General features: G+C 35.8%; 1 protein-coding gene across 1 annotated transcript in view; it reads right to left on the bottom strand.

Moving 5' to 3' along the window:
- Positions 1-1,873: 1,873 nt before the first annotated feature.
- LOC121324151 (endoribonuclease Dicer-like) overlaps positions 1,874-25,538 on the bottom strand; it is a 27,866-nt gene continuing 4,201 nt past the window's right edge. Inside the window, exons 3-28 of the mRNA XM_041265681.1 lie at positions 24,830-25,017; positions 24,565-24,727; positions 24,119-24,249; positions 23,777-23,911; positions 23,384-23,544; positions 22,851-23,019; positions 22,181-22,653; positions 21,877-22,009; positions 21,108-21,350; positions 20,858-21,012; positions 20,599-20,731; positions 20,348-20,423; positions 19,446-19,585; positions 18,934-19,113; positions 17,839-18,052; positions 17,251-17,404; positions 15,947-16,129; positions 15,730-15,835; positions 15,380-15,555; positions 14,382-15,165; positions 13,168-13,323; positions 11,519-12,350; positions 10,896-11,164; positions 7,403-7,565; positions 6,860-6,935; positions 1,874-6,245 (exon numbers count right to left, since the gene is read on the bottom strand). Of these exons, the coding sequence (XP_041121615.1) occupies positions 6,080-6,245; positions 6,860-6,935; positions 7,403-7,565; positions 10,896-11,164; positions 11,519-12,350; positions 13,168-13,323; positions 14,382-15,165; positions 15,380-15,555; positions 15,730-15,835; positions 15,947-16,129; positions 17,251-17,404; positions 17,839-18,052; positions 18,934-19,113; positions 19,446-19,585; positions 20,348-20,423; positions 20,599-20,731; positions 20,858-21,012; positions 21,108-21,350; positions 21,877-22,009; positions 22,181-22,653; positions 22,851-23,019; positions 23,384-23,544; positions 23,777-23,911; positions 24,119-24,249; positions 24,565-24,727; positions 24,830-24,943 (5,685 nt within the window). The 5' untranslated portion in view covers positions 24,944-25,017 and the 3' untranslated portion in view covers positions 1,874-6,079. The remainder of the gene's footprint in view (positions 6,246-6,859; positions 6,936-7,402; positions 7,566-10,895; positions 11,165-11,518; positions 12,351-13,167; positions 13,324-14,381; positions 15,166-15,379; positions 15,556-15,729; positions 15,836-15,946; positions 16,130-17,250; positions 17,405-17,838; positions 18,053-18,933; positions 19,114-19,445; positions 19,586-20,347; positions 20,424-20,598; positions 20,732-20,857; positions 21,013-21,107; positions 21,351-21,876; positions 22,010-22,180; positions 22,654-22,850; positions 23,020-23,383; positions 23,545-23,776; positions 23,912-24,118; positions 24,250-24,564; positions 24,728-24,829; positions 25,018-25,538) is intronic.

The raw sequence follows: 25,538 nt of genomic DNA, 5'->3' as shown, positions 1-25,538 counted from the left end.
TAGAGCAGGAGTCATTTAGTTGTGTTTAGACTAACAAGTTAGGTCGATAGCCTTCAAAATGTTAACATATTTTCAGTTTACAAAGTGCTACAATACATATTCTTAGGTATTTCAACCTCCTAGCTGTTAAGCACTTTTTGAGGATGTTCAGTCCTTTACCAGTTTGTCATTCTTTTTATTATTGTCAAAATAATATTAGTTTGTAGCAGTGATTTATTTTCTAGATGTTTGCCTTACTGTAAGGATTCCTAGGTAAGAGAACTGAATTCAATAACAATCTCTTGCCATTCACTTTCTCAGTATATCGTGATAAGAAAAGGTTTTTAGTCATCAGCACTGCATACTGCTCATATGGTTAAGTCATTTTAAGTGCTGCTGTTTTTTCACAAGACAAAACAGTCATTTTTATCAATCTTTTACTGAAACAAGATTTACTTCAAAAAACGCACAGAGTTAAAATTCTGGCTGTGTGCCTACAACGAAGTGAATATGGGATATTATCAGGGGTCTGATTAAAGAAATTTGGTACGCTTTAAATTTGAAGCAGAACAGCCTCCCAAGCTTCCGCGTATATGTTGTACAGTGACAGCAGATTTCTGTGCTTGATATATGAACCTTTCCATCGTCTTCTCTGGAAAGAGGAACATTATCGTGAATGCATCATTATAATTACGTCTCATGAATAACGTTTGCAAGTCTATAGGGAAATCTACAGCAGTCTGTTAAACTTATGGATTTCAAACAATTCTATTTAAAAAAAAAAAGAAAAAAAAAGTTGCAGTAATTAATAACCCTTTAATGCACCAAATAAGTTAGCAGGTACCATGGTTCCAGCTCAATTCCCAAGCACAATCTGATTTTAAAAGAATGATTTCCTACTTCCTGTTTAGATTACAAACATAATGCAAAATAAAAAATGTACAAAGACAAGAAAAATGTAAAAAGAATAAACCATTTAGAAGAGAATTTGTTGTATTTAAATAAACTTGATTAACAAAAAAAAAAAAAAAAGTTTTATTAATTTGTGAAGAACACATTCTCTGTAATATCAATTGCATATTGTGCCAAAACACTTAGAATGCTTTTGTACTGGAGTCTGTCTGGATGACTATAGACCTACCATAACTGTTCTCAAATTGAAGGTCCCATTGAAGAAGTTAAAAATGGCACAGGACAATAGGAAAATTCCTTGCAAAAAAATGGCACAAAAAAATGTTTATGATGTTGTGCTTGGTATAAACCTTGTTAACAGTCAAGTTTACATAAGATGTAAAAGGTTGTACTGAATGTGGAGCTTACAAAATAATTTTATACATGACTTACGGTAGTTACAGATAATGGTGTGCTAGGGTGCTGATCATCTTTATCATTTCTAGAATGATAGCCCAAGTAGGAGCATTCTGCTAAATTCTGCTAAAACTAAGACTTTACTTTCTCAGCCAAGCTGAGGGATAGATTCCACTGGCCAAGTTTTTTTTATATATATATATATATATATATATATATATATACATACATACATACATACATACATACACTCATACACACTTTGCATTACAGAAATAAAAACTGTAAGTGGACATGGATTGTCAACTGCATACACTTTAGTTCTTTACATTTCTTCAATAGTTACAGAACATTCTACATCAACTCTCTATATAAATTTTGCTGGTGTTTTCCAGCCAAAAATTGTTTACAGTATTACGAGGAGTTTGCATCTGGAACTTCACTAAAAGACAAGAGGAATGAGGTTCCGTTTATAGTTTTAGATCATTAATGTGTTAATGGTTCATTCAGCTAGAAAATAGTTAGCATAAGAAATCACAATTGGCTTTAAATGTGCACTTAAATAAAAAAAAGACAATACACCTAATAATGAACAATAAGACCATAACTTTATTGTAGATATACTCAGCTACAATTATTACAAAAACAAAAGATAAAAGGTAATTGTGATCCATAAGGTGCAGACCGTAAACCTCTGCAGCATGATTACAGTATGAATGAGAAATATTTAAATGTCCCTTAGACGATTTCAGCATGTGATGGCCCATTATTCCCCATTTAATTCACTGTACTATCAGTTCTGCTTGAATTCAACCATCCTTTAAAAACTAAATATTTACAGTACAGCAAACCACTTGCAATACTCAAACTTGTTTAGAAGCACACAACTCACATAACCCTTTAGTTTGCTACAAGACACCTTGCTGCTGACACAAGCGCATATCTTAGGTCATTTCTGGCATCAGGGGTGTATTTTTATTAATATTGTATTTATTTACTTATTTTTAAAAGGAGGAATCAGTATGTGAAATTGCTCTACACCCAAAACCAACTGACCCACCAATACCTGCTATACATCCTAACATCTTAAATAAGCAATTTACAAAATCACCAATATTGACTTTAGTAAAGCTAAGGGGGTCACTGGTAAACATAGGCTTTACATAAAATGTTAGCAGATGACCAAGTCAAAACTTTAAATTACTATAATGCATAAGCAAAAAAAGGAACCGACTGTTTAATGATAAATCGCTCAGTTTTTAATACCTAAAAATCAACAATTTTAAAATTGAGTGAGGATAATAAATTTGGAAATCTTTTAAAATCACAACTCGCATAAGTTACTGTGAAAGTATAACTTACAGTAAAATATGCAACAATATTCAATCCATACCTACAGGAGACTCAAGTGTGGGTAATTCACATCTGTTCCAGCCTCCCCTCATCCCCCACCCCCTGTAGGTGTTGCTAAGGGTGCATCAGCTTGTAAGCTAATGCATTTTCTATACCAATTATATATAAATGAAGTCCCAGATGTTAGAGATCTATTTTGTACAGTGAATTAAAAAATAAAAAATAAATCCTGGAGGCACACTATTTAAATGATTACCTTTTCTAATATCAGCAATTTTACAGCAGCAAAGCCAATACCACATTGTTTCCCTCCAAGCACATTAGCATACTTTTTATTCTTGAACTGAGGTAAAGCATGATGCCGAGTGCAATGCTTATTTGTGCTACATGTACAAAAATAGCAAACAAACAAAAACAATTAAGTGTCTGTTAGAAAATAGACTTAATAAATCTGCAGCATATTAAAAAAAAAAAACACAACGTTACATTAAAGGACACCTTTTAAACCCGGTAAATTATGGAATAAAAATCTCTGCCAACTTTGCCATCTATTTCAGTCTGTGTGGCTCACTGAGATAAAAGGACTCTCAACAGCATGTATCACTGAAAACAATTTGCGAATGTGGCACCATCAAGTGATTTCACATGTTTCAAAGTTATTCTCAAAAACAAAAAGGTAATTAAATGAATGTTTATGCCTAACATTATACAATATTCTTAATTACAAAAACGGTAAAGTGTTGAAATGCATACAGTGCGACTCCGAGTTCACCTAGCACACTGCAATGAGGTCACATTAGGGAGTTTACATAGCTGTAAATGCATACAATAAAAAGCCACTAATTTTCAGATATCGTGTAACAATGTATGAGGTTCAGTTAATATATCTGCAAGAATGACAAACAGATTGCCGTATTTAAAAGACGCTAAACTGTCTGAATTACGGCTAACTAAAATTTGATAAAGAGTTTGTTATTTTGGCAGTACTGACCTAAAGATTTGACAACCTGAGGTTACATGTAATAATGGTCTGCATGGTTCATCACAATGAGTTTACATGAAGAACTCCATATTTCCCACAACTTATTATATCTACAGTAGACTCACGATATTATGCTGGGAGACAGTACAGGAAAACCACTACAGTATATGGCGAATAGGTTATAAAAGGACCATTTATATGGCACATGGATCTTTTGTTTTATCCAAACAATTTAGAGTAGTCAAATTAAAAAGTTGGCCAGTTGCAGATGAGATCTTCCTGATGCAACAATAGTTAAATGTTACATAAACTGATTTATACAAAACAAAAGGCACCGTTTTTCTATAAAGACAAAATGGTTATATATGTGGGAATGACTACATAGTGCAAAGTGTTAAGAGGCATGTGCCCATCGTATTAAAGAGTCACCGTTTGGCCTTACAGCCATTTACATGTTTAAAAGAGTGCAGCTTTATTCGGGAATATATCTAAACATTTATATTAACCTGAACCAGTTCTTAAGGTAGCAGCACCTATCTCCAAGTTACATCATCCGATTTTCTGCCCATTAAATGTGAAGCCTGATCTAGATGTTAACTTGTTTTACTAGTTGCCAAGAAATATGATTTGATATTATACCTGTGGAGATGTAATGACAACTATGATCGGCCTACAATTCATAGACTTGTACTTACTGGAGGTCAATAACTCTAGCAGCAGTTAATTACAGACATGTAGTGACTTTAAACCATTCCCTTATAAAATAATTTTTTTTAATTAAAGAACTTATCAAGACAGTTTTTACCAAAGGATTCTGATAAGGGTGGACTATTAGGACAGCAATCTGTTTTCTCCTGCAAAACATTAAGTGATCCATTTAAAATTTGAGATATTCAAGAAAGAATTACAAACCCAAAATAAAGAAAGAAAAAGCATGAACAAGCATCTACCTCAGGTTTTATGTGCAGAAAATATCATCTCTCAGCTTTCCAAAAAACAAGTCAAGCATAAAATCACATTGCAGCTAACCTCCGATTAACTGCTGGTAGTCTGGACAACTGATCCAACGTATTTAAAAGGTAAATTAAAGAGAGGTATTATAGTTAGAGTGCAAAAAAATAAAATATTCAAGCTTAATACAAAAATACATAGCACCAAAAACAGAAAACAATGCATGCAAATAACTGAGGTATTCAAGTGAAGAGTGCCTAATTATACCAAGTACAAAAAAAATAATGAATGAATTTAGGCTTTGCATTAAGTCATAAATATCAAATTAGCTTAAACTAAACAAAGGCTGGTTTAAATGACACTTACCTCACAAATGCAATCTTGCAACAGCGGTAACTTTGGTAAATGAAGTAGGTATGCAATCGTGAGAACTACAGTAAGAAACCTGTGTATCTTAAAAGTGTAAAGGTGCTCCATTTCATACAGAAGTAACCAATTCTTACAAAATCTGCAGCATATTTCCTAGGTGATATGTCTAAGTTTGTAATATTATCAAAACTTAATAGTCAATGGAGACATTTAATGCTCTCTTTCAGACAATTCATTGAAATTATAACTGTTCTTGGTATCAAAAACATACACATCTGCCAGCACTTAATACACACACACATATATATGTAGCTTTATGGGTTATTATAACCCTGCAAATAGGTTTATAATTTCACAGCTACACAAACATTCATTCGAGTGCTGTAAAAAAAAAAAAAAGAATACTTTGTTTTAACTATTACAGTGAATGGGAATGTAAAAAAATTATTTTTGCAAGAAACACATTTCTGGGTAACTTAAGGCAGAACCTTTTTACTCAAATGCAAAAATTGTATATGGAGTCACTATAATCCGATCACGTACATCTACTCACTACACACCGCCGTTTTATTTATTAAAAAATAAATAAAAATCCCCTATCAAATATGTGCAATAATGATTAAGAATTGCCATCTCAGGACAACAGATGACACAGAATGAGAGGGCAATACTGGCACTCCTTCAGCTCTTTCATACCAGCTAATCCACAGCAGCGACTTCACTGCTTTAGCACTGGCAAGGAAATTGAGGAATTCATTTTTTTTTTTTTGTATTTATTTCTTTTAAATTTGTAATTACTTTTTAAATCTACGTACAATCTAAATCAACCCTTCTGTTAAGCACAAGCTTATTGGCTCACCAACACAAAAGCAGAGCTTTATAAAATAAAAAGACCAAGACCTGACCTTTTTCTCTAAACACTTACAAATGTTTTAAAAGCAATCTCACGAGTAAAACAAAAAAAAAAAAAAAAACAGCAGATGAAAAAGAAAAGATTGTGTTTGCGCAAAGAAAAAACTATCATGAACAATTTTCCTTTTTTATACAAATGCTTTAAGTTTTTTTTTTCCTGTTTCAGTTTTTTTCAGCTTTTGCTCACAATTTGTTTTTAATTTAATGACATCTTGAGCCTGATGCTCAGCTGGTTTGGACCTGAGGTTGATTCGCTTTGAGACTCCGCAGGGCTCTCCGTGCTGCTGCCGATTTGGCTATCCTGTAGCTTCGGCCGACGCCTTTGAACTTTCCCTTCCCTACGACTTCCACTGTGACCCGGACTTTCCCATCGTAGGTCCTTTCAGCAGGGCTAGGTAGTTAGCAAGACAAAACAAAATTATTAGGTCACACTGCAGGTTTTATTTTGCATTCTTTGTGACGTTCCTTGGGGTTAAGCATTTACCCTTTCTGTTCTTTTTAGGACCCATAAAGCATCTAAAAGTTAATCATTTATGATGGCTTTGGACAATGCCTAGGTTATTACTAAAGACAACCTTTTTTTTTTTTTTTTTGCAGTTTTTGATGTAGTTGAGCACAGCCCAAGTCTAGAGATGAAATTCAAAAGTGAAATAGTACAGAACCTGTGTTTAATTGTTAAACTCTTTAAAAGACAACTGATTATATTTTTGGAATACAAGAGAAATGTAAAACCATTTTGTTTGCTTTTGTTTAAAGAACAGTGCAGCGATAGCTGCCAAAAATCCTGCCAAGTATTCAAACCCACCAGCAAACCTGCCACACTAAACCATTAACGATGAGGGGAAAGTGTAACAAAGTACTTCCCATCATAAATCTGCACTGCATATTCCACCTCAGAATTAACACGATTCAATAGTGCTACAACTGTTTGGTAAAGGCAGTTAAAAGAAATAAATACTTTGATTAAAATAGTCTAAAAAGTAACAATCCATATTCAAAACTTACCTGAATTTGGCTGTCTCTGGCTCCATCTCTAACAACTCGCGTACTGGAGAACGAGGAACATTAGCAGAAAATTTCTCTGCAAAAAATGATAAAGTAAAAAAATAAAACATATTTAAGGTCATGCTTTGGCACATTAAAAAAGGTGATTAAAATGTCCCCTTAAATTAGGTTATAAAGTCTTTCTCCATCTCTTGGGTTGACTCATGTTCCCATCCTCCTCCTCCTCATAGAAATCAAACCGTTAAAATGAACCTTGATTTATTTAAAATTGTATTTCTATAGTGCTAAAATATTTAAATGGATGGATAGAAAGCTGTGAAAGAAATACAAGAGAAACTAAAAAGAGAAGAATAGGGAATAAGGAGATCCGTCTTTAGGTGCAAAATCATTAATTACCATACCTCTCAAATGAATCCTTTTGATTTGCAGTACAAACTTTGTTTTATATTAACCATTTTCAGGTAGCAAACAAAATGTTTTTTGCAACAGTAACATGTATTTTACTTTATGGAAAATGTAATATAAATATTCAGCTGTTCTTACCAATTAGTGGCCTCATCATTGGATAGTACACTTGCCACACAGTCTCCAAAGACATCCCACTATCCATGTAAAGTGCCCCAGCAAGGGACTCAAAGATGTCTCCCATTGCTTTAGGAACTTCAATATCTTCTTCTTTTGCATCATCTTCTTCAGACCGTCTTAGCTAAAAATACAGAAAGAGGAAAAAGGAAAACGTGAAAAGTAAATTAGCGTCAAAAGAGGGTCAGAGACTTCGATTTTAGTACAGACCACCTTAAAAAAATTGTAGTCCATGGCTCAAATTGACAGGAACACACAAATGCATTTGTGATCTGCAAAAAGGGAAGTTAAAGTCCCTTTAATTCATAAAAGGAAAAATTGCAATAAAACCATCTAAAAACGGTTAACTTCTTGTGGAAAACTGTACAGTTCCTTAATCAGATGTGAGAAGTAAAAATATATATACAGTAAAAGTCAAAAGTTTGAGTACACCTGCTTGAAACCAGGTTTATCATGATTATCTATGCTTTTAACTGTATAAACTTGTCTATAAACACTTAATATTTCATTATATGATACATCAAAAATCTATAAATGTATATAAGCTTGGTAATGATATGGACACATTTCCATGATGGAAATGTCGACTTAATGGATTAATTAAAGGTAGTGACGTTAATTTTTTTTCCATTTAAAAACAATTACTTTAATCCATTTTAAAAGTGTTAACAGTAAACATTCTACAGAGCCACCTTTGGGGAACCACTTAATATTTTAACAATACCTCAATTAGTGGTATAGTAAAAGAGGACTATAATTCTCATATCATTAAGCTGAATTCAACAACAACAAAATGGTAAACTTTTTAAATCGAAATTTCGGTGGTTTCTGTTGTGTATAACACTTAATATTTCATTATATGGTGTACTTATAAGCTGATAATCATAAGTGAATTGCATTCAAAAATGTAAATTTTTAAATGAAAATGTAAATCTTCTCAATTGTCTTTGTTAGATGTTCTCTGTGTTAACTAGCATATTACCTAATTAACCTTTTGTCACCAATTATTGTTAACAGGTGAGGGTCCATGATTACTATAAATATAGGTAGTATAGGCACAAGTGTGTCATTCCTGAATGTAAGGGAGCAGAAAATGGCAAAATACGCTCAGTTAAAGCAAAGAAAGAGAGACCGTAATTCTGTAATTACTTTAAGAAATGAAGGTCAATCTTTAAAATCGCAAGAACTTTGCAAGTGTCTGTAACTTGCTGTCGCCAAGACCAAACGATTTGAAGAAGCTGGCACTCGTGAAGACCGAACAAGGTCAGGCAGGCCACGGGTGACCTCAGAATCAGAGAACAAGTTCATTCGAGTCACAAGTCTGCAAAACCGACGATTAACTGCCCCTGAAATACAAGTTCAGCTAAATGCTACTAGAAGTACAGATGTTTCAACATCAACTGTTCAGAGGAGATTGCATGAAGCTGGCCTAACTGGAAGAACTTCTGCAAAGAAACCATTGTTAAGAGTGCAGAATAAGAGGAAGAGACTTGCCTGGGCCAAAAAACACATAAACTGGACGTTTGAGGAGTGGAAGTCGGTCTTATGGACCGACGAGTCAATTTGAAATATTTGGGTCCAACCTCTGAGTATTTAGAACTTGTATGGGATGAGCTGGACAGAAGAGTCAAAGCAAAGCTACCCACAAGTGCCCTACATCGCTGGGAATTGCTGCAGAAGAGCTGGGAAGACATGTCAGGTGATTTCATGCTGAAACTTGTTAACCGAATGCCTCGTGTTCATGAGGCTGTTATTAAGGCAAAGGGTGGCTATTTCGAGGAATCCAAGATTGAGACATTTTTCAATTTTCTTTAACATTGCTTTGATATTCCTTATGTTTTGTATATTGTAACATGTTTCATTTTCAAGTATTTACAGAAACGTATACAACGTAAAACATTATGTCAATTATGAAAAAAAAAAACTAGTTTCCAGCAAGTGTACTCAAACTTCTGACTGGTACTGTATATACATATATATATATAAACTGAAAAAAAAAGTGGCAAGAATCTGGGATCCACTGCTGTATTTGATTTTTTGCTCAGGAAAGAGATTCAGATTACACCTGAAAGTAGAATATATACCAAATTTGAACGTTGACTGCTGGTTTCACAAATCCAGAGATGCCAATACCTGACAGTGAACAAAACAGCACCTGCCAAGCAAAATTAGGGAAATGTGTTTTTTTGTTCGTTTTGTTTTTTTGACAGGTCAGGGCAGTAAAATAGGGTCTGTGAAACTTGACGCAAGAAGTCCAGTCAAATAGAGTTGATAATAATATATATTTAGTTTCAAGTGAAATCAATTTTTTTACCTGTGCACAAGGGCTGAAATAAATGTTGTACAGCATGTCTTCTTTTAACATTCTTGTTCCTTTGCATCTCAAATGCAACTTGTTTACATCAGAAAGTCACTCCCTTTCAATTGTTAAAGGTCAAAAAAATAAAAAACTATGTACACTTTTAATTGTTCTTGTTAATTTCTATTTTTGTGGCACCTTCCTTTCCTTCCTGTTTATTGAGCTTTAATAATAATAATAATAATAATAATAATAATAATAATAATAATACCTAAACATTGAATCTACAGAAGATACCACACAAAATACTTTCAGTGTGGGCACACACAAGGCAAGGGCTCTTGAACTTGAGCTAATCATCCACTAGTTTGGGAATCAAATGTTTGGCAACTTCTTGTTTTTCAAAACTTGTTGAAACATGGTACATTTTATTATAAATTCGCTGGATCACCATGTTTGTCTCCAACATCAGGTCACAAAGAAAATGCTGTACTGTGACGAGAATTTATTATATCTACATGTTTTCTGCAGAAAATTGCTTTCCAAAGGCTTGTATCTTCTTGATCCATAATCACAGGTTCACAACTGGTACGTACGTGGACCAATAAACAAATAGTTATTGTTGTACAAGAAGCAAGCGTACTGTCTGTATATTTTTAACAAGAAAGCATTTATAATAAGACAGGAGATGGTGATCATGGGTTGAAGGCGAACTATATATGCCAAATTTATGGATTATAAAGTGGGGGTTTACAGGCTTTGACAACAATGTCTGCAATCACCCTAGCCCACCGGTCATTCGCTCGCTGCACAAGTCAAACAGAAAATACATATGTATCTTAATTTTTTGCCAGCACCTTCCTTTCATTCCATTATTTTTGCCATTTTCTGCAATGTGAACTGTAGAACTGCACCATAACTGTTTAACTCACAGTATATAGCCAGGATCTTGTTCCAGTGAAATAGCAACTTGCCAAGACAGCTGTCTGCAAGCACCAATGGGGTATGGAATGTAAAAACAACCACCTTAATGAAATTGTGCCTTATTTTTTCTTTTTTAGTTATAAAAAATACATAAAGAACATTACGTTGCAGTGGAAACAACTGTATACTTCCACTGAGCAAACTTGTCCCACATACCCCATTATTACTAACCTCAGAATCCATCCCTTGCATTTCATTCTTTTCCAGCTGAAATTGCACAAAGTCATCAATCACATGGAACAGCTCAGGAGAGACCGCTTTAAAGTATTTGTGATAGTCATACTTTACAGCCAGAGAAGCAAATATGGTGTTATTGACGAGGGCAGATCGCAAGTCAGTCAGCACTCCAGGAGAGTGCTGCCGTGGATCTTCATAAAGGTGCTTGGTTATGAGGTAGTCCAATATTGCATCTCCAAGGAATTCCAACCGCTGGTAACAATCTTCCATTGAAGGTACAAAATAAAACACACAAAAAAAAGTAAATTACTAACAGAATACATCAGTGCAATTACATGAAAGGAAAAAGAGGGTGCCTTTTATGAATGCAAGTGTGTAGCTTCCAAAATACGATCAATTTTAAACGTCCTCTGTGACATGAATACAAACTAGACCCCCGTGTTCTTTACCACCAGATGTCAGTATAACTCTAAGAAATAATGGGGTTACTACAAAGTGCTTTCCCTCAGCTGAAAGAATGAGTTTTCTTAACTCAATTCTACTGAATCCCAAGTATGTAAGTGAATGCACTTACATTTAAGAACACCACTGAATTTTAGAAACACTGTACTTGTTACCTGTAATGGTATTGTAGTGGTAAGAAGCATGGGTGAAAGCTTGCAAAAGGTAGGCCTTGTTTTGAAAGGTATAGTTGATCTTCTTTTCAAAGTTTTCAAATCCTGATATCAGGTGGTTCAAGGTCTTTTCAGCATCTGGGTGATCAAACATACATCTTGGAGGGATCTTCAACCAGTCATACTCCACGTCTTTAGCCTTTCCCTTGCTGAGCTCAGTTTGATTACAGGTGCTAGCAACCTCACTGTTCTTTACAACAGGAAGCACTTTTAAGCCAAGAGAGCAAAGGAACAACTGAGCTGCTCTCTCTCCACAACTGGTCAGATAGCATCCAAGAAGAGCTTCCACACAGTCCGCAATGCTCTTGTCAGCAATACACTGTTCAGTGTGCAAGTCATAAGAGATGGACTGCTTGCCTTGGTCGGCCCCACAGTTTTCCTCAGACGGATTCCAAAACCCAACTACAAAGTCATCCTCTTCGGCAGCCTTGCTGGGGTCGAGGTAACACATGGCATCCCAAGAGCTGTAATCAAACTCGTCAGTATCATAGGGATACTGGACGTTAGCAAGGGAAGACTTTTTAGGGGCTTTCCATTCATAGCTGGGCTCTGCAGCTAGGAAGGTTGGAAGGGATATCTTCTTTCCAAAGGCTCCAGAACCAATCAGCATGTTATCAATGAATTTGATGTGCTCCTGGTAGTATTCCAAATCGTCTTCGACGTTGACCTCGTCCTTCGGTTCCTTCCACATTAGGTCGTCGTCGTCTTCATCCTCATCTTCCTCATCTCCATAGTCTTCCTCAGTTGTACCGTTGGCCAACTGGTCATCTTCCATCTAAAAAAATTGGAACACAGACAATTAAAGCAGAAACACCCTTTTTAAAAATCTAAACCACAGAATAGGGAAAGCATCATCATTGTGGGTTGAAAACCTTAGTGACCTATGTAAAAGTCACACAATTCCAGTGTTAGGGATAAATAAACTTAAAATCGAAAAGCACTTTCATTAGCACAGTCCTGTTCAAATATAGCCAGGATCTTGTTCCAGTTTTTAACTGGGTGCAGAATTCTTGTTTGGAAGGAAGTCCTGAGATGGACAAGTACCATTGTACAAACTTCTGATTATAAACATTCTTAACATAAAATGAAGAGCAGGTCCCCCTTGTGGGATTGAGGATACATTGAACAGAAATGTATAGTAGTCATTTTTTCAATGAAGTAATTTAAAGAATTTGGAACAAAAAGCTGAACACACTGCAGCTCTCATGGACCAGAGCTGATCACTCCTGATTTAACTGAACATATTAACTTGCTAAAAGATCAACAACTTACATTGTTCAGAAATGGATGATTAAGGGTTACCTATAAAACCTGCTGGATTGTGGCTCTCCAGGACCAGGGTTGGCCACCTCTGGTATAGTACTATACATGTTACATTTTCCCTTAAACTCTATTAGAAGCAGTAATGATGTTGATCAACCTGCTTGTAAACCTGTAACACAAGATTGACATCTGCAGGATTTTTTTTTAAGTACATCAGCCTAAAAGTTCTTGGTTAAAACTCCAGTATTAATAGGATCTCTAGTTGTTTTTTTGCACAGTATTTCATGTCCAAGTTTTTAAAAAATGCAGTCACTTTTAGAAAGACTTACCATTTCATCTGCATCTAATTTATCTTCACCACTTTTGTCCTGGTTAACCAGATACCCAGGAGGGAGCCAGTTCACAGGTGGATCAAAAATTGAAACCACCATACGGCTTGGGAGGCCTTTCTTCTTCCCAAGGCGATACAGGTTACAATTACTGACCTACAGTGGAAACAATAAAAAGAAAATAGAAAAAAAAAGTTAACAAACAACATGCATCACATAGTACTTCCCTGATCAATCTACTGTAATTAAGATTAAGAGAACTGAAGCCCACATGCAGGATCTGCTTGGAGTTGCATTTAAACATTTTAAAAGTTGCAATGTGCTCCAGTTACTTTGGCTGGATTAAAGGTCAAAACAGGAAAATGACTACTAAATCAAACTTTAAAAGTATGAGAATTGACGAATGTTTTTACTTCTTAAAAGCACTATCCCTGAAAAGCTAAAAAGACATTTCAACTGGCAAATCTACAAAAACACTTAACACACTACAAAATACATTTCAACAGTTGTTTTATGTGCTGTCACAGAGCAAAAAGCCCACACTTAGAGATGTTACTTGTAAAAGGACAGGAGACAGGAAGATGGGAGTAAATGTATTTCCTACAATCAAAATGATCAAAAGGTATACTAGCCTTTAATACTGACAGCTTAAGAGACAGAGGAACATCCTGCTATTGAACAACCAATCTGATTTCTAAATGGATTTTGTATCCTGTTATTTAAAGTCTGAACATCCGCAATTAACAAAAAATTGGCAGACTTGCCTGGGAAAGTGTCAATATTCTGACAATGTCAATGAAAACATTCAGGTACAAATAATTTGTGTGACAGTAATATTGTTATTTAGAAATCAATCATACATGCAGATTCTGCTGCTTTGAGAGACTCTTTTGTACACATTTTTTTGCGTAAAACTGACCCAAAAAAAAAATCAATTAAAAAAAAAAAAAAAAATGCCAAAGTTCTATGATCTACAAAAAGAAATACAGGGCATATTGTCCAAACACCATTACTATTGGAAATGCTGTCAAGGGAAAAAAATAAATAAAAGGATATATTCTCCAAACAATGCAAATTTACTTTTTTTATTGAAATAGCTGGGCCTGAAATTCTCAGAATAAAAGAATAAAAGAATATATTCTCAGAAAAAAAAAAAGTAGCAGTTTTTGTTTCATGCAATTCATACAGAATATAAAATGAATTGCAACACCCACCTTTTTACTCCTCATGTATGACAGACGGCCTTCATGGGCATCAGGATATGTACAAAACAAGTAGGTGGTGATTGCATGCTTGAGAAAGGAGTCACCAAGCATCTCTAGCCTTTCCAGATTAAACCCATCACTGGCGTTGGAGAGGGTCAAGGCTTGTAGTATAAGACCAGGGTTTGGGCCGAGGGTTTTAGGGGAGTCACCACAAACAGGGCTGACAGCAAGTTCCAACGTATCTGGATAAACTGCTAAAGGTGCTGAGGAACTGGCTGTCACTGCCATGCAATCTTCCGAGGTAGATTTTTTTACATGTCCATCAAGGTTTTTACTACTCGCATGAGTACATTCAATGCTGGGCATGGGCTGGTTCTCAATGCTGTGTGTATTCTGCTTGGGAACTGAGGTAGTTGATTTTAAAGATATTTCACTCTTGTGGGAGGTTAGTGGATAATGCTGGCAATCATTATCTTCCTGCAGGTCATCAGCAGTGCCATTTGTGAGACTCTTAGCACAAACAAAAGTATTTTTATCTCTACTCCGCTCAGAGAGGCTGGTCACATGAAGCGTGTCAGGTGACTTTTCACAAGAAGCTTTATTCTTCACAGGCATTTGGTTACACCATTCTGGCGTGGAGATTTCTATATTAGTACCTTGATGTGCAGCACTTTCAGGGACTATAGTTGTGCTGTGCTTACAGTAATTTTCATCTTCTGTGCAAGAGCTAGGACTTGAGATGAAAGACTTGCTGTCAATAGAATTTTTCCAACCAAAATCCAAGTTCGGGTACCTGGTTCAAATAAATTATCTGTATAAGTCATTAACAAAATAGGTACCTGTTAAAAGGTCTGAATACTTCTGACATGCTGTAAAACTGGTTATAATACCAGGAAAAATATACAGCTTAAAATAAATATAAAATAAAAAGAACAGAGTGAATGTCGTCACTGAATACTTTAAACCTGGCTATATAACATGTATTTACAAAAAAATTAACAGCAGACCTGAAGTCAGGAGGAAGAGTTCTGACCCCTACACCGGCATCAATGGCCGTCTGGGCCCTCAGTTCCTCTGCTGTTAGAAGGCAGTGCAGACGATAGAGGATACTGGGGAGGCAGACTGCTTTCCTCCATAATGAAGCTGGGATCGGGTGGATTGCACAGAGTTCAGGAACCAAAATCTACAGATAGACAAAACAGAAAAAAAATATATAATTGCCAGTATCAGTCCTCTATATTTTGTTCTTCACTTCAAGGTCTAGGTAGAGCTGGTTGTTAATTTATTTGTTTAAAAAAAAAAAAAAAAAAAAAGCATTATTTAAAGTTAATAACTGAAAACTCTGCAGACATCCTACCTGTTTATTCTGCAGACTCTCCCACTTAGCTTTCCTTTTTTCTGCACTGCTCAAGGGAAGTGCTTTACCTTTCTGATTTAAGTGTCGAGGAGTTAACAGATTCAGTCTAAATAAAGAAAAACACATCTGTCAGCATTAATTGGGAATCCATTAACAGCGTAAATTTTCATGAACAATCTGTACTGCACAAGATTAGGAGGCACATTTTTATTCATACCTTGAAGATGTGTGGTCCACATCCAACAGCGGCTGGTTGAGGTTTGACAGATCAAGGTTATACTTAGTTTTATAGTACTCCGCAAAGGTTTCGTACTCTGGGGATGGGAATTTACCAAGTGGTGTAAGATCTGTATAGACATCAGCTACATAGAAGCGATGAGGCTGGTCAAAGTTGCGATACCTGAAGAAAAAAAAAATTAAAATGCAAACCAGTATTGTTAATAGGAATCCCCAAAACCAAACAGAACTGGCAAACACATAACAACTATCGCAATACCATTCATTAACAACTTGAAACATCAACCAACACCTTTATCAAGTGTTACACTATAGCACATTGAACAAATACAAAAAAAGAAACTTGTCAAAACTTTGCCTGGGCATTTGGGGAAAGCAGTCTAATTCTGTAGTCCTATTCTCTTTCATCTAAAAAGACCATACAGAGAGAAATATCTGGTTTGTTAATTCAGCCTATCAATACACAAGGTTTCTATTTTTACCCCTGCAGTCCTGAACGTACAGGCGGTTATATGTGCATCTGCAAAGTTAAATCACGTCTTTGACATGCTACACTAAACGAATAGGCAGAATATATGCTACTAGTCTGCAGTTTTGTTTTTCGCTGGCAGATGGATGACAGAGTGGCTCATCCATAGATAAGCACAGCTGGGAGGCTGCATTCGCCGAGTAAAAAATGGGTGCCTCCTACAGAAAATGAGAGGAGGGTATTTATTTCTTTGTTGATGTTACAAGGGGTTGTAAGGAAACCTTGTCAGAACAGGTACTGGTCTAAACGACCGATTTATTGAGCTGATGAAGTACCTCACAGATAATAATGCATATAACAGCGATACTCACCCATACCCAAAACTGTGGAAGATAGTAATGAAGTTTACCACATCAATGACATGGTGCACTGATGTAATAAACTTACTTTCTAAATCACCTTGTATATGAAGTGATTGAAAATTTGCAATGCAAGTTTTCTGATGTATATGTACCAGACAATGACATTGACATTGATGACAGTTTGATGGGCATCTGCATTGAAATCATCACAAAAATTCATTTCTAAAATATGACTGCACAATGACTTTTTGCCACACTTAATATAATGCTACAATTGTATAAAAAGTTATTAATACTTATAAAATGCTTCCATTGGAAACAAATGTTATCTTGTGATTAACATTGTTATAATGCTACAATTGTAAGTTATTTTGTTATTTAAGTTCTATTGAAATATATTTTTGTTTTGCAAAAACTGGGTGGTTAAGCAGTAGTTGTAAATCTCTCCCTTACCGCGGAATGATAACTGCATCCTGGTAGTCCTCCAATTTGAAACTGAAAAGATTTTCCTTTGTATACTGTGTGTTAGGAATGCCTACTCGTGCTTCCGATTTTTCAATATCTTCCATAAACTTAAAGTCCAAGTCCAAGGTGTTGGAGTCCTCAACTAAATAAAAATAATGAATAAAAAACATTTCATTGATGTATTATTAAAATACATTAAAAAGTGTGTGTGTGTATATATATATATATATATATATATATATATATATATATATATATATATATATATATATATATGAAATACACACACTTTACCTATTTTTAACCATTTAATCTGTCTTTTCAGCTGTAGTCTCAACTCATACTGTAGTGCCAGTAACATAACTTCTGACCAATAACTGAACTGATCCAAATAAGAAAGGTTTAACGCCAAGTAGAGAGTTCATGTTCCACTGTGGGTAATCATTATCTTCACCAAGGTAATGGAAACAAATGACAGTACATGCTAAGACATCTCCCCTTTTCATGCAAGGGGCCCATCCAATACAACTGACAAGGTTCCCTTCTCTTCACCATGTATGACGCTAGAGCACTTACCAACATTAAGAGGTAGTACACAGTAGGTTGAATCTGCCTCTGTAGGTTTAAACTCTAGTGCAGGTTTCTCAAGACGAAGAATGTGAGAGAAAATGTACTGATGAAGTCTGGTAATCAGCTCTAGCTGCTGGGCATTCAAGGTGAAGCCAGATTTCTGCAGTTCAATGGATATGGTAACTTCTCCAGAACGAGTGTACACTGGAAAGTGAGGAATCTATTAAAAGAAAAATACATAATGAAGACACAACACACACCTGACTAAAATACAAAGTAACTCTCTCTATAATGTACATATAGTGAAGCAAATATGTAACTTTCCGTTAATTAATCATGCATAAAGCACCATGTAATCAACGCTTAATGAGCAGTTTTTTAACTATAAATAGCCGGGCTAAAACATCGGTTGAGAGTTCAGTTCGAAGCAAGAGACAAGCAAACCAAGTGTGAAAAGGAGAGGGGGAAAGGGAATGGGCTCGTCCCAGGTTCGGCTGCTGAAGCGGGGCTGAAGTGAAACTGAAATGTCTTGATTCCTGGAGAAAGCCGCAGCTCCTCTTGCAGCAAAAAAGTAAACACATTAGGAAAGATAACCATGTAATAGGCCTAGCATTTATTTAGTTATAAAACGAATGCTGAATAAAGTGCCAAAGCAGTTTTTCTTCAGTTCAGACACTATCAAAAGGGAGACAGAAACAGAAGTTACTGAGAAGTTGTTTATAGTTTGAACAGCACTGGTACTGTATATACAGTAGAAATATTGCATGAATCACTAGTACAGGGAATTGGGGGGATATGTAGGAGCATTATATCCGAACAAAAATCAAACAGGATTGAAGGGTCAAGCTTTAAAATGTAAGAGAAATGTTCCAAGTTATTAGATGAATTATACTGGCTAGAGGGTCCATTTCCTATCTATGTAGGGAGGTTGCTTTTTATTGGAAGCAAAACCTGAATGCACATTAACCCACACCAGCCAGAGCACTCACATGTTGAAACATGAATTATTTAGTAATATTTACATTCGTTACATTATTACTGTTTTAAAAAAAAATTTGCATATGCTTATTTCTACTGTATACATAGACGGTGGTGCATTACCCGAGGTATTGGTTTTGCAGTCAGTATCCCAAAGCATCTGGTAGTATCTTCTGGAGGATACAGTTTCCTTCTCCTAAAGTTTAGCTCGTCTGGGAGAGGAGTGGTCAGTGCCATACCGATCACATAAAGGTAGCACAGTTTCTCAGGTACAGGGTAACTGTTCCGCAAGCATTCTGGAATCTAACTCGGAAGAGAACCAAAGAGAGGTTAGAAGCAGCAGTTTTATTCAACAGAATTAGAAATTAAACATCTCTAATTAAATATTTACATTTCACAAATGATGAGAAAGCACATCAGAAAAGTCAATTAGTCCAGCTAACAATGAAGATTTTACTTTTAGGTTTCTCTCTATATAAATGCTCTTTTTTTCATCCAATCATACATTGTTATTTTTATATTGCGTCATTGGTGGAGCCAAACCACCTTTGACATTGATTTTAAATCACATGCTGCTAATGTTTCTTTTCTACAACCTAAATACTTATCTGCAGAAAAGAAGAGACAATACTCACAGCTTTTGGATAGCACTGCCTGCGTTTTGTAGAGCCCGGTCTCCCTGGCACGCTGGTTTCTTCCTCATCATGCAAGTCCAGCTCCTCCTCATACTTCACTGTCTCTTTCCCAACAGGCATCAAATGATCATCAAGTTCACCTAATTGAGGACAAATAACTATTAAAACATATTTTGACATTGATATGACCTGAAACTAAAATATAAAATTTAAAATACATGTAACCAGCATTTCAAAAATGTACTCCTATTCAGCATATGGTTCTAAGCTTTTAGCCAGAAGCTTCTTAGTTAAGTTTCAAAAAGTAAACATATAAATTTAACAGATTACTTGATGCTAGTAAAAGAAAGGATTGGTATCACATGTCTAACAATGTTCTACTCCACATATAAAAAATGAATTTCAAAATAAATTGAAATTGTGATATTTAACTACCATAACTGAAAGGAAATGATATTGCACATGTTGAAATAAATGTCCAGCATGATGCCAGATTATTACTGTGCAATTGTTTTGCACCTATGTTTCTCACCAATATAGAATTTCTAATTACGTACCCTCACAGCTCAACTCCCCACAGTAGCTTAGGAGAAATAAAGATCAGTGGGCGTTCTCCAATCCCACTGACAATCATTTCTCTGTATCCTGCAGGTCAGCAATGCTAGTGTTTGCTCCAACTCACCAGCTACTTGGCTAGTAGGGGGCACTGCAGAGTGCAGAGTTGTAGCAGTCCTGAAATTTTACCTCTGAAAGCAACAGGACCAATCCCATGCTGCAGGTGGATGGCCAAGGTCGACAACTTGGTGCAGCCAGGATGCAATCCTGAGCTTCCCTGACAGACTCACTGTGTACTCCACAATCGTGCAACACCACACTGTATCATCAATGCAAAAGGTTTTTACCTATTTTGTGTAATTTTTCACAGCAAAGAAGGGCCACAGCTTTCTCAGCTAGTCTTGCACAACTCATAGCAGGTCCCTAAAAAGAACATAACAAAAATAGTACTTTAATCTAAAATTATGTGCATGATCATTTTATTGACAAGTCATTTTGTTATATTTACCAAGTTAATAAAAATAAAAGAAACAAGACACTAAGTTAAATAGGCAGCCCTTTCATCTAGTAACCTCATCAGTAAACTCTAAACACTTACAGTCACAGGAACTCGGAGAGGTGAATTGATAGGAAGGTAGAGAGTGGACCGGTAGCTCCCATTCCTCAGTTCCATCGTTTTACACTTTGGGGCAAGGTGGGTAAATGGATCACTTGGTAATCGTGCACAGTATCTGTAAAACAGGAGTCAAATTAATGGTTCAAAGTGCTTAAGGTTATTTATTTCACTAAAAATCATAACTTAAATACAGCATACACATTTTGTTATACATACAACTTAAAAAAGGACCAAGTAGTACCTGTTAACATGCCCAATGGCTGTGTTAATTGTAACTCTTGGGCCTCCATCTTCAGATCGCAGTACATACGGTGGTAAAATGTTGTCATCGTCCACAACAGGCTCAACTTCTAATTCCCTGTAATCCGTTGCCTTTGAACACTTGTTCCTAAGGATCTGAGAATGAACAACACTGTATATTATCTGTTTCCATTCATTCAGGCATCTCAGCATTATGCAGGTACTTAACTCATTAAATGATTGTAAAGTACCTTTTCTATAGATTTGTATGTTTTCAGATCCTCTTCAAAAGTTTTTGTTATCTCAGTGTCAGCCAGCATGACATAATTCGAAACAGGGGCTCTTGCTCGACCTTTAGATTGAACATAGGAACGGTATTCTGCTGGCAAATCAAATCTAACAACCAAATTGCACTTTGGAATATCAACACCCTCCTCCACAATACTAGTTGCAATAAGCAAATTGGTCTCATGAGCACGAAACTTCCGAAGCACCTGCAAAAGAAACAAGATCAGGTGTGTAATCTACCTCCAGTTATACTTAAAAGGAAGCCAACAGACACAATCAGTCCATTTTTAACCAAACGTATGCTCAACCAAAATAACCAAGCAGGCAAACACTGCATAGCAGTGGTGGGTGGTTCACATGATAATTTTGGTGGACCTTTGGGTAGATCTGAAGATATGGTATTTGATCAGTTAAAACCAAAAATCAGAAGCCCTAAATACAATACACTGTAAAAAGATTTAGTTTTTAGGCTTTACTGGATTAATAGCAAAAACAACAAGCACTTGTTGAAATTACACACACAGTATATATAAATTTAACCCATCAACTTGTTTCCAAGAGTCATGCAAGATCTAATAGAACACTGTTGATTAACTTTTTTTTTTTTTTTTTTTTTTTTTTTTTAATTCAGAAATTGAAGATGAAACTACTGGACACACAAGTACCAGTGAAAAAAAAACTGTCTGGTACAAGGGCTCACCCAATGCAATCTACAACATAATCCATGGTTACCTCTTCTTGCTTTCTGAACTCCACCTCCATCTGTTTGTTTCGAGGTTGATTCTTCCCAATACTGTGCCCAGTTATGAAATTGCTGCTGATGTAAGCAAGTTCAGGGTCTTGCTTTCCAGCTTCCTTTATTAGCCTGAGAAGATAACATTTCTAAGTGAACCAATCCAAATGTTGAAGTGGCTATCAGATGTTTTCAGGATTGGAATATTGGAAATGTAATTGGCTTTCATTTGACACTGGTTTATTCAGCTACATTACCTGTTGGAATTCAACAAAATAACAAATCGAACCAAGAAATCCTCACCTGTTTAAGACCACTGCAGTGTAGCGCCGTTCCACAAAAATGATCCCACACAATATGTTGGTGAAAGGGGAAGGAAAATTGGCTTCAGGTTTTTCTTTTTCTTCAATTTCTTCATCCTCATCCTCGTCCTCGGAATCGCTCCAAGAAACATAATTATCCTGGTTTCTGTTGTTGTACCACTCCACACTCTCAAACTGCTGCCGCTCATAAGGTTTATACTCATGCAAGATCTGAAGTAGCTTCATTACTTTAGGGGTAACAAATTTTAGGTCAAGTGAGGCAGGCGAGAAGTGCTCTTCACAGAGTGCATGGATTTTTCTCAATATGGTGTCTGTAAACAATAACAACTTCCGGTTCAACTCCTCCTGCTCGTTCTTGATGTATTTCTGCAGTTCCCTCACCATTATTCCAGCTACTTTGTCTGCGCACCAAGGCCCCAGAACTGTCAACACTGCTTGGCAGTCACTCAACACCTGTACAAGAAAATAGTATTCATATTTTCTTTCCATCTGCATGGTTGCCGAAAAACAGGTCAGCATATATACACATAACCTTTCATAATGACAATATGTTCATGACTAGCTTCATAAAGTCTAACACAAATGGATTAAGCATAACCAGAATAAGATATACTGAATTGTTTCTGGAGTTATGTTTACTGAATGCGTACCTGTTTGGAAATAAACGTTGGATCTTTATCTTCACGAAGTGCAGATATGTTACAGTCATTCAGAAACTTGAGTGCTTCATCCAGCTCATTAAAGAGTCTTTTGCAGAGCCCACTTTTGTCCACATATGGTCCACAATCTAAAACAACTTCACGAGGCTGAGAAGAGTACCTAAGAATAAACAAAAATAGTTTAAAACTAATAATTTAAAAATAGCAAGGAGGTGCATTTTAACTATGCATGTGTGACACGAAGCCCACAATAACAATGTTTTAATTATTATTAGAACTATAGGATGTAGACTGGAACATCCTGTTAAACATACTTCTAGGGGATTCAGCAACTCTTGTGGTGAAGGTAATAAGAGTACTACTAGGCAACATGTGTGGTGCTTTAACAGCGTTTGTTTCATGTGGTTCTTTTGAAACAATATAGTTCTAAAGGGCATAGCTTTGCAACCCCTTTTTGTTAAATCTGATTGTACACAAGAATGGCTAGATGCAAGGGTATACTAACCCACTATAACCCAACCTACCTATCTAACACAACAAGGTCCGTCGCAGTTTCTGCACTGCTCTTCAAGATTCTCTCAAGGTTCAGAATCTTCTCCTCTAGCTCCGAGGGGTCACATTTCCCATTTAAAATGGAAGCTGTAAGACCCAGTATTCGAGGACAGGATGAGCAATCCTCACACATCTAAAACCACAGCAAAAAAAGCATATTAATTCAAAATATAAAAAAGGACCAGGCAGAAAAAAGCTGGACGTAAACAAAGGATTCACTAACTCAAGCAACACGGGTGGCAATTGTAAACCCACTAACATTAAGAAAACCCAACAGCAACTGATATTGTACCTGTACCAGTTTAACAGTCTGAACAAAACCAGTATAAACAGAAAAGCCAAAGCTCAGTTTTAAACATTTTTACCTTCATAATTTCAAGATAGGGATGGTCTGTTATTGCGAGATGACATTCATCAAACACAAGCAGATTGATTTTAGATAAGTGTAAATATCCTTTCTTCAATACGTGCAAAAAGATCTGGCAGGTCATAACAAGAACCTGTAAAGAAACGTATTTAAAAAAAAGCAGAAAATTGCATTACAATGTTCCAAAAACGAAAGCACATTAATTTAAAGTGTTACTTTCATTGTCTCTTACCATGATCAGAATGTTTCAATTGTTTGCAAACATAAAAACTTCAAATTATTAATCACACACACAAGAATCACTGACAAATTCATCAATGAATAAACGCATAACAAACACCTGTTTTTCTGTTATTTCATGGTTCCATTTCTCTTTTGTCCAAGTGTGTGTCGTTTCAATACTGCTGTATTTCCCAACCAGAAGATCTGAATGGGTTTCAACTGTTGCTGCCTGCTGAATCACATTTGATGCTCAAGAAAAAAAAAGGCATTTTAATTTCCTGGGGAAAACGCTGAATATATTTATTTCACTTTTCTTATCTTTAAGCAACTCTTTCAGCACTAAGTTACTTTACAGAAAGACTTCCCTAGGCTAACTAATTCAACATTGCAGTGTTGAAAGTTGTATTTTCTACAGAAAATATGTAGGAATACTTTAGGAAAATACAGCATATTATACTACTCTTGAAAAATTATTATTTAGAGGCTGATGTGAAGCTATTTTTTTTTTTTTAATTTACAGCTGCATACTGAATAAACTCATACAAAACCATTCACAATGCTCACCTGTATTTACCAAGAACACTGTTCTTTTCCCATTTTTGCCGAAGTCACCCCTGATTTGATGGGACAGCTCTTTTGTAAGAAGTACTGCAATAAATGTCTTCCCTGAGCCAGTATTTAAGCAGACAATAGTATTGTGTTCTAGAGCTGCTTCAAGAAGTTCAACCTGCAATGAATACCACATTGCAACTCAAATATGTTCACTTCTGTTAGTTTCCTTACACATGTGTACAACCAATTGTGTCTAACGGTCTAGATCCAAATTTACCTGATATTTCCTTGGTGTATAAATGTTATCATGGATTGCTTCTTGTTGCCAAGGGAGTCCAAAGAAGGGACCCATTGGTGATGAAGCAGGGGTCACAAGCTGTAGTCCCGCCATGCTTAGGGATTGCAAAGCAGGTGCTTTTATTCTTCCAGTGTTTCTCTCATTTCATTTTGTTCCCATGAAGCTTACTGGTAAAAATGCATATATCCATCAGCAACACAGAGCTTTAAGTAATAAATAGCAACTCAAATTAATCTACCAGGTATTACAATTAAAACCTACTAAACAGCAGTCTTGTGAGCTTGTGACCATGATAATGTGCTAAGATTATTCAGGAAAACCATAAAATTTATGCTTCCCTTACTACAATAACATTCTGGGATCAAACCACTTCCACTTAGATAACTAAATTGTCAAAAAGAAATATATATATAAACAGCCATTTTAAACATGAATACAAGTTTACATTTCTACAATTTTATTCAGATTAGTGGTTGGCAGGGTGTACCAGCCCATAGCTGAAGTACCATTCTAAAAGATTGAAATTCTGAAAGAAAGAAAGAAAGCAGGGTTTACAGGATCCCAGACACTCAGGTTCATAATGGGTACGCAGTCCAAGACTTTGTACTTACTTCCAATAACATTTATTCTAATATGGGTTAACTCTGAATTACTTACTTGCTTTAAAAAACATTTGCCTCACAGAAAA

The sequence above is a fragment of the Polyodon spathula genome, chromosome 12 (genome assembly GCF_017654505.1).
Source record: "Polyodon spathula isolate WHYD16114869_AA chromosome 12, ASM1765450v1, whole genome shotgun sequence".
NCBI classification, from domain to species: Eukaryota; Metazoa; Chordata; class Actinopteri; order Acipenseriformes; family Polyodontidae; genus Polyodon; species Polyodon spathula.
The sequence above is the reverse complement of the archived record's forward strand: the minus strand, read 5'-3'. Positions and strand labels throughout refer to the sequence as shown.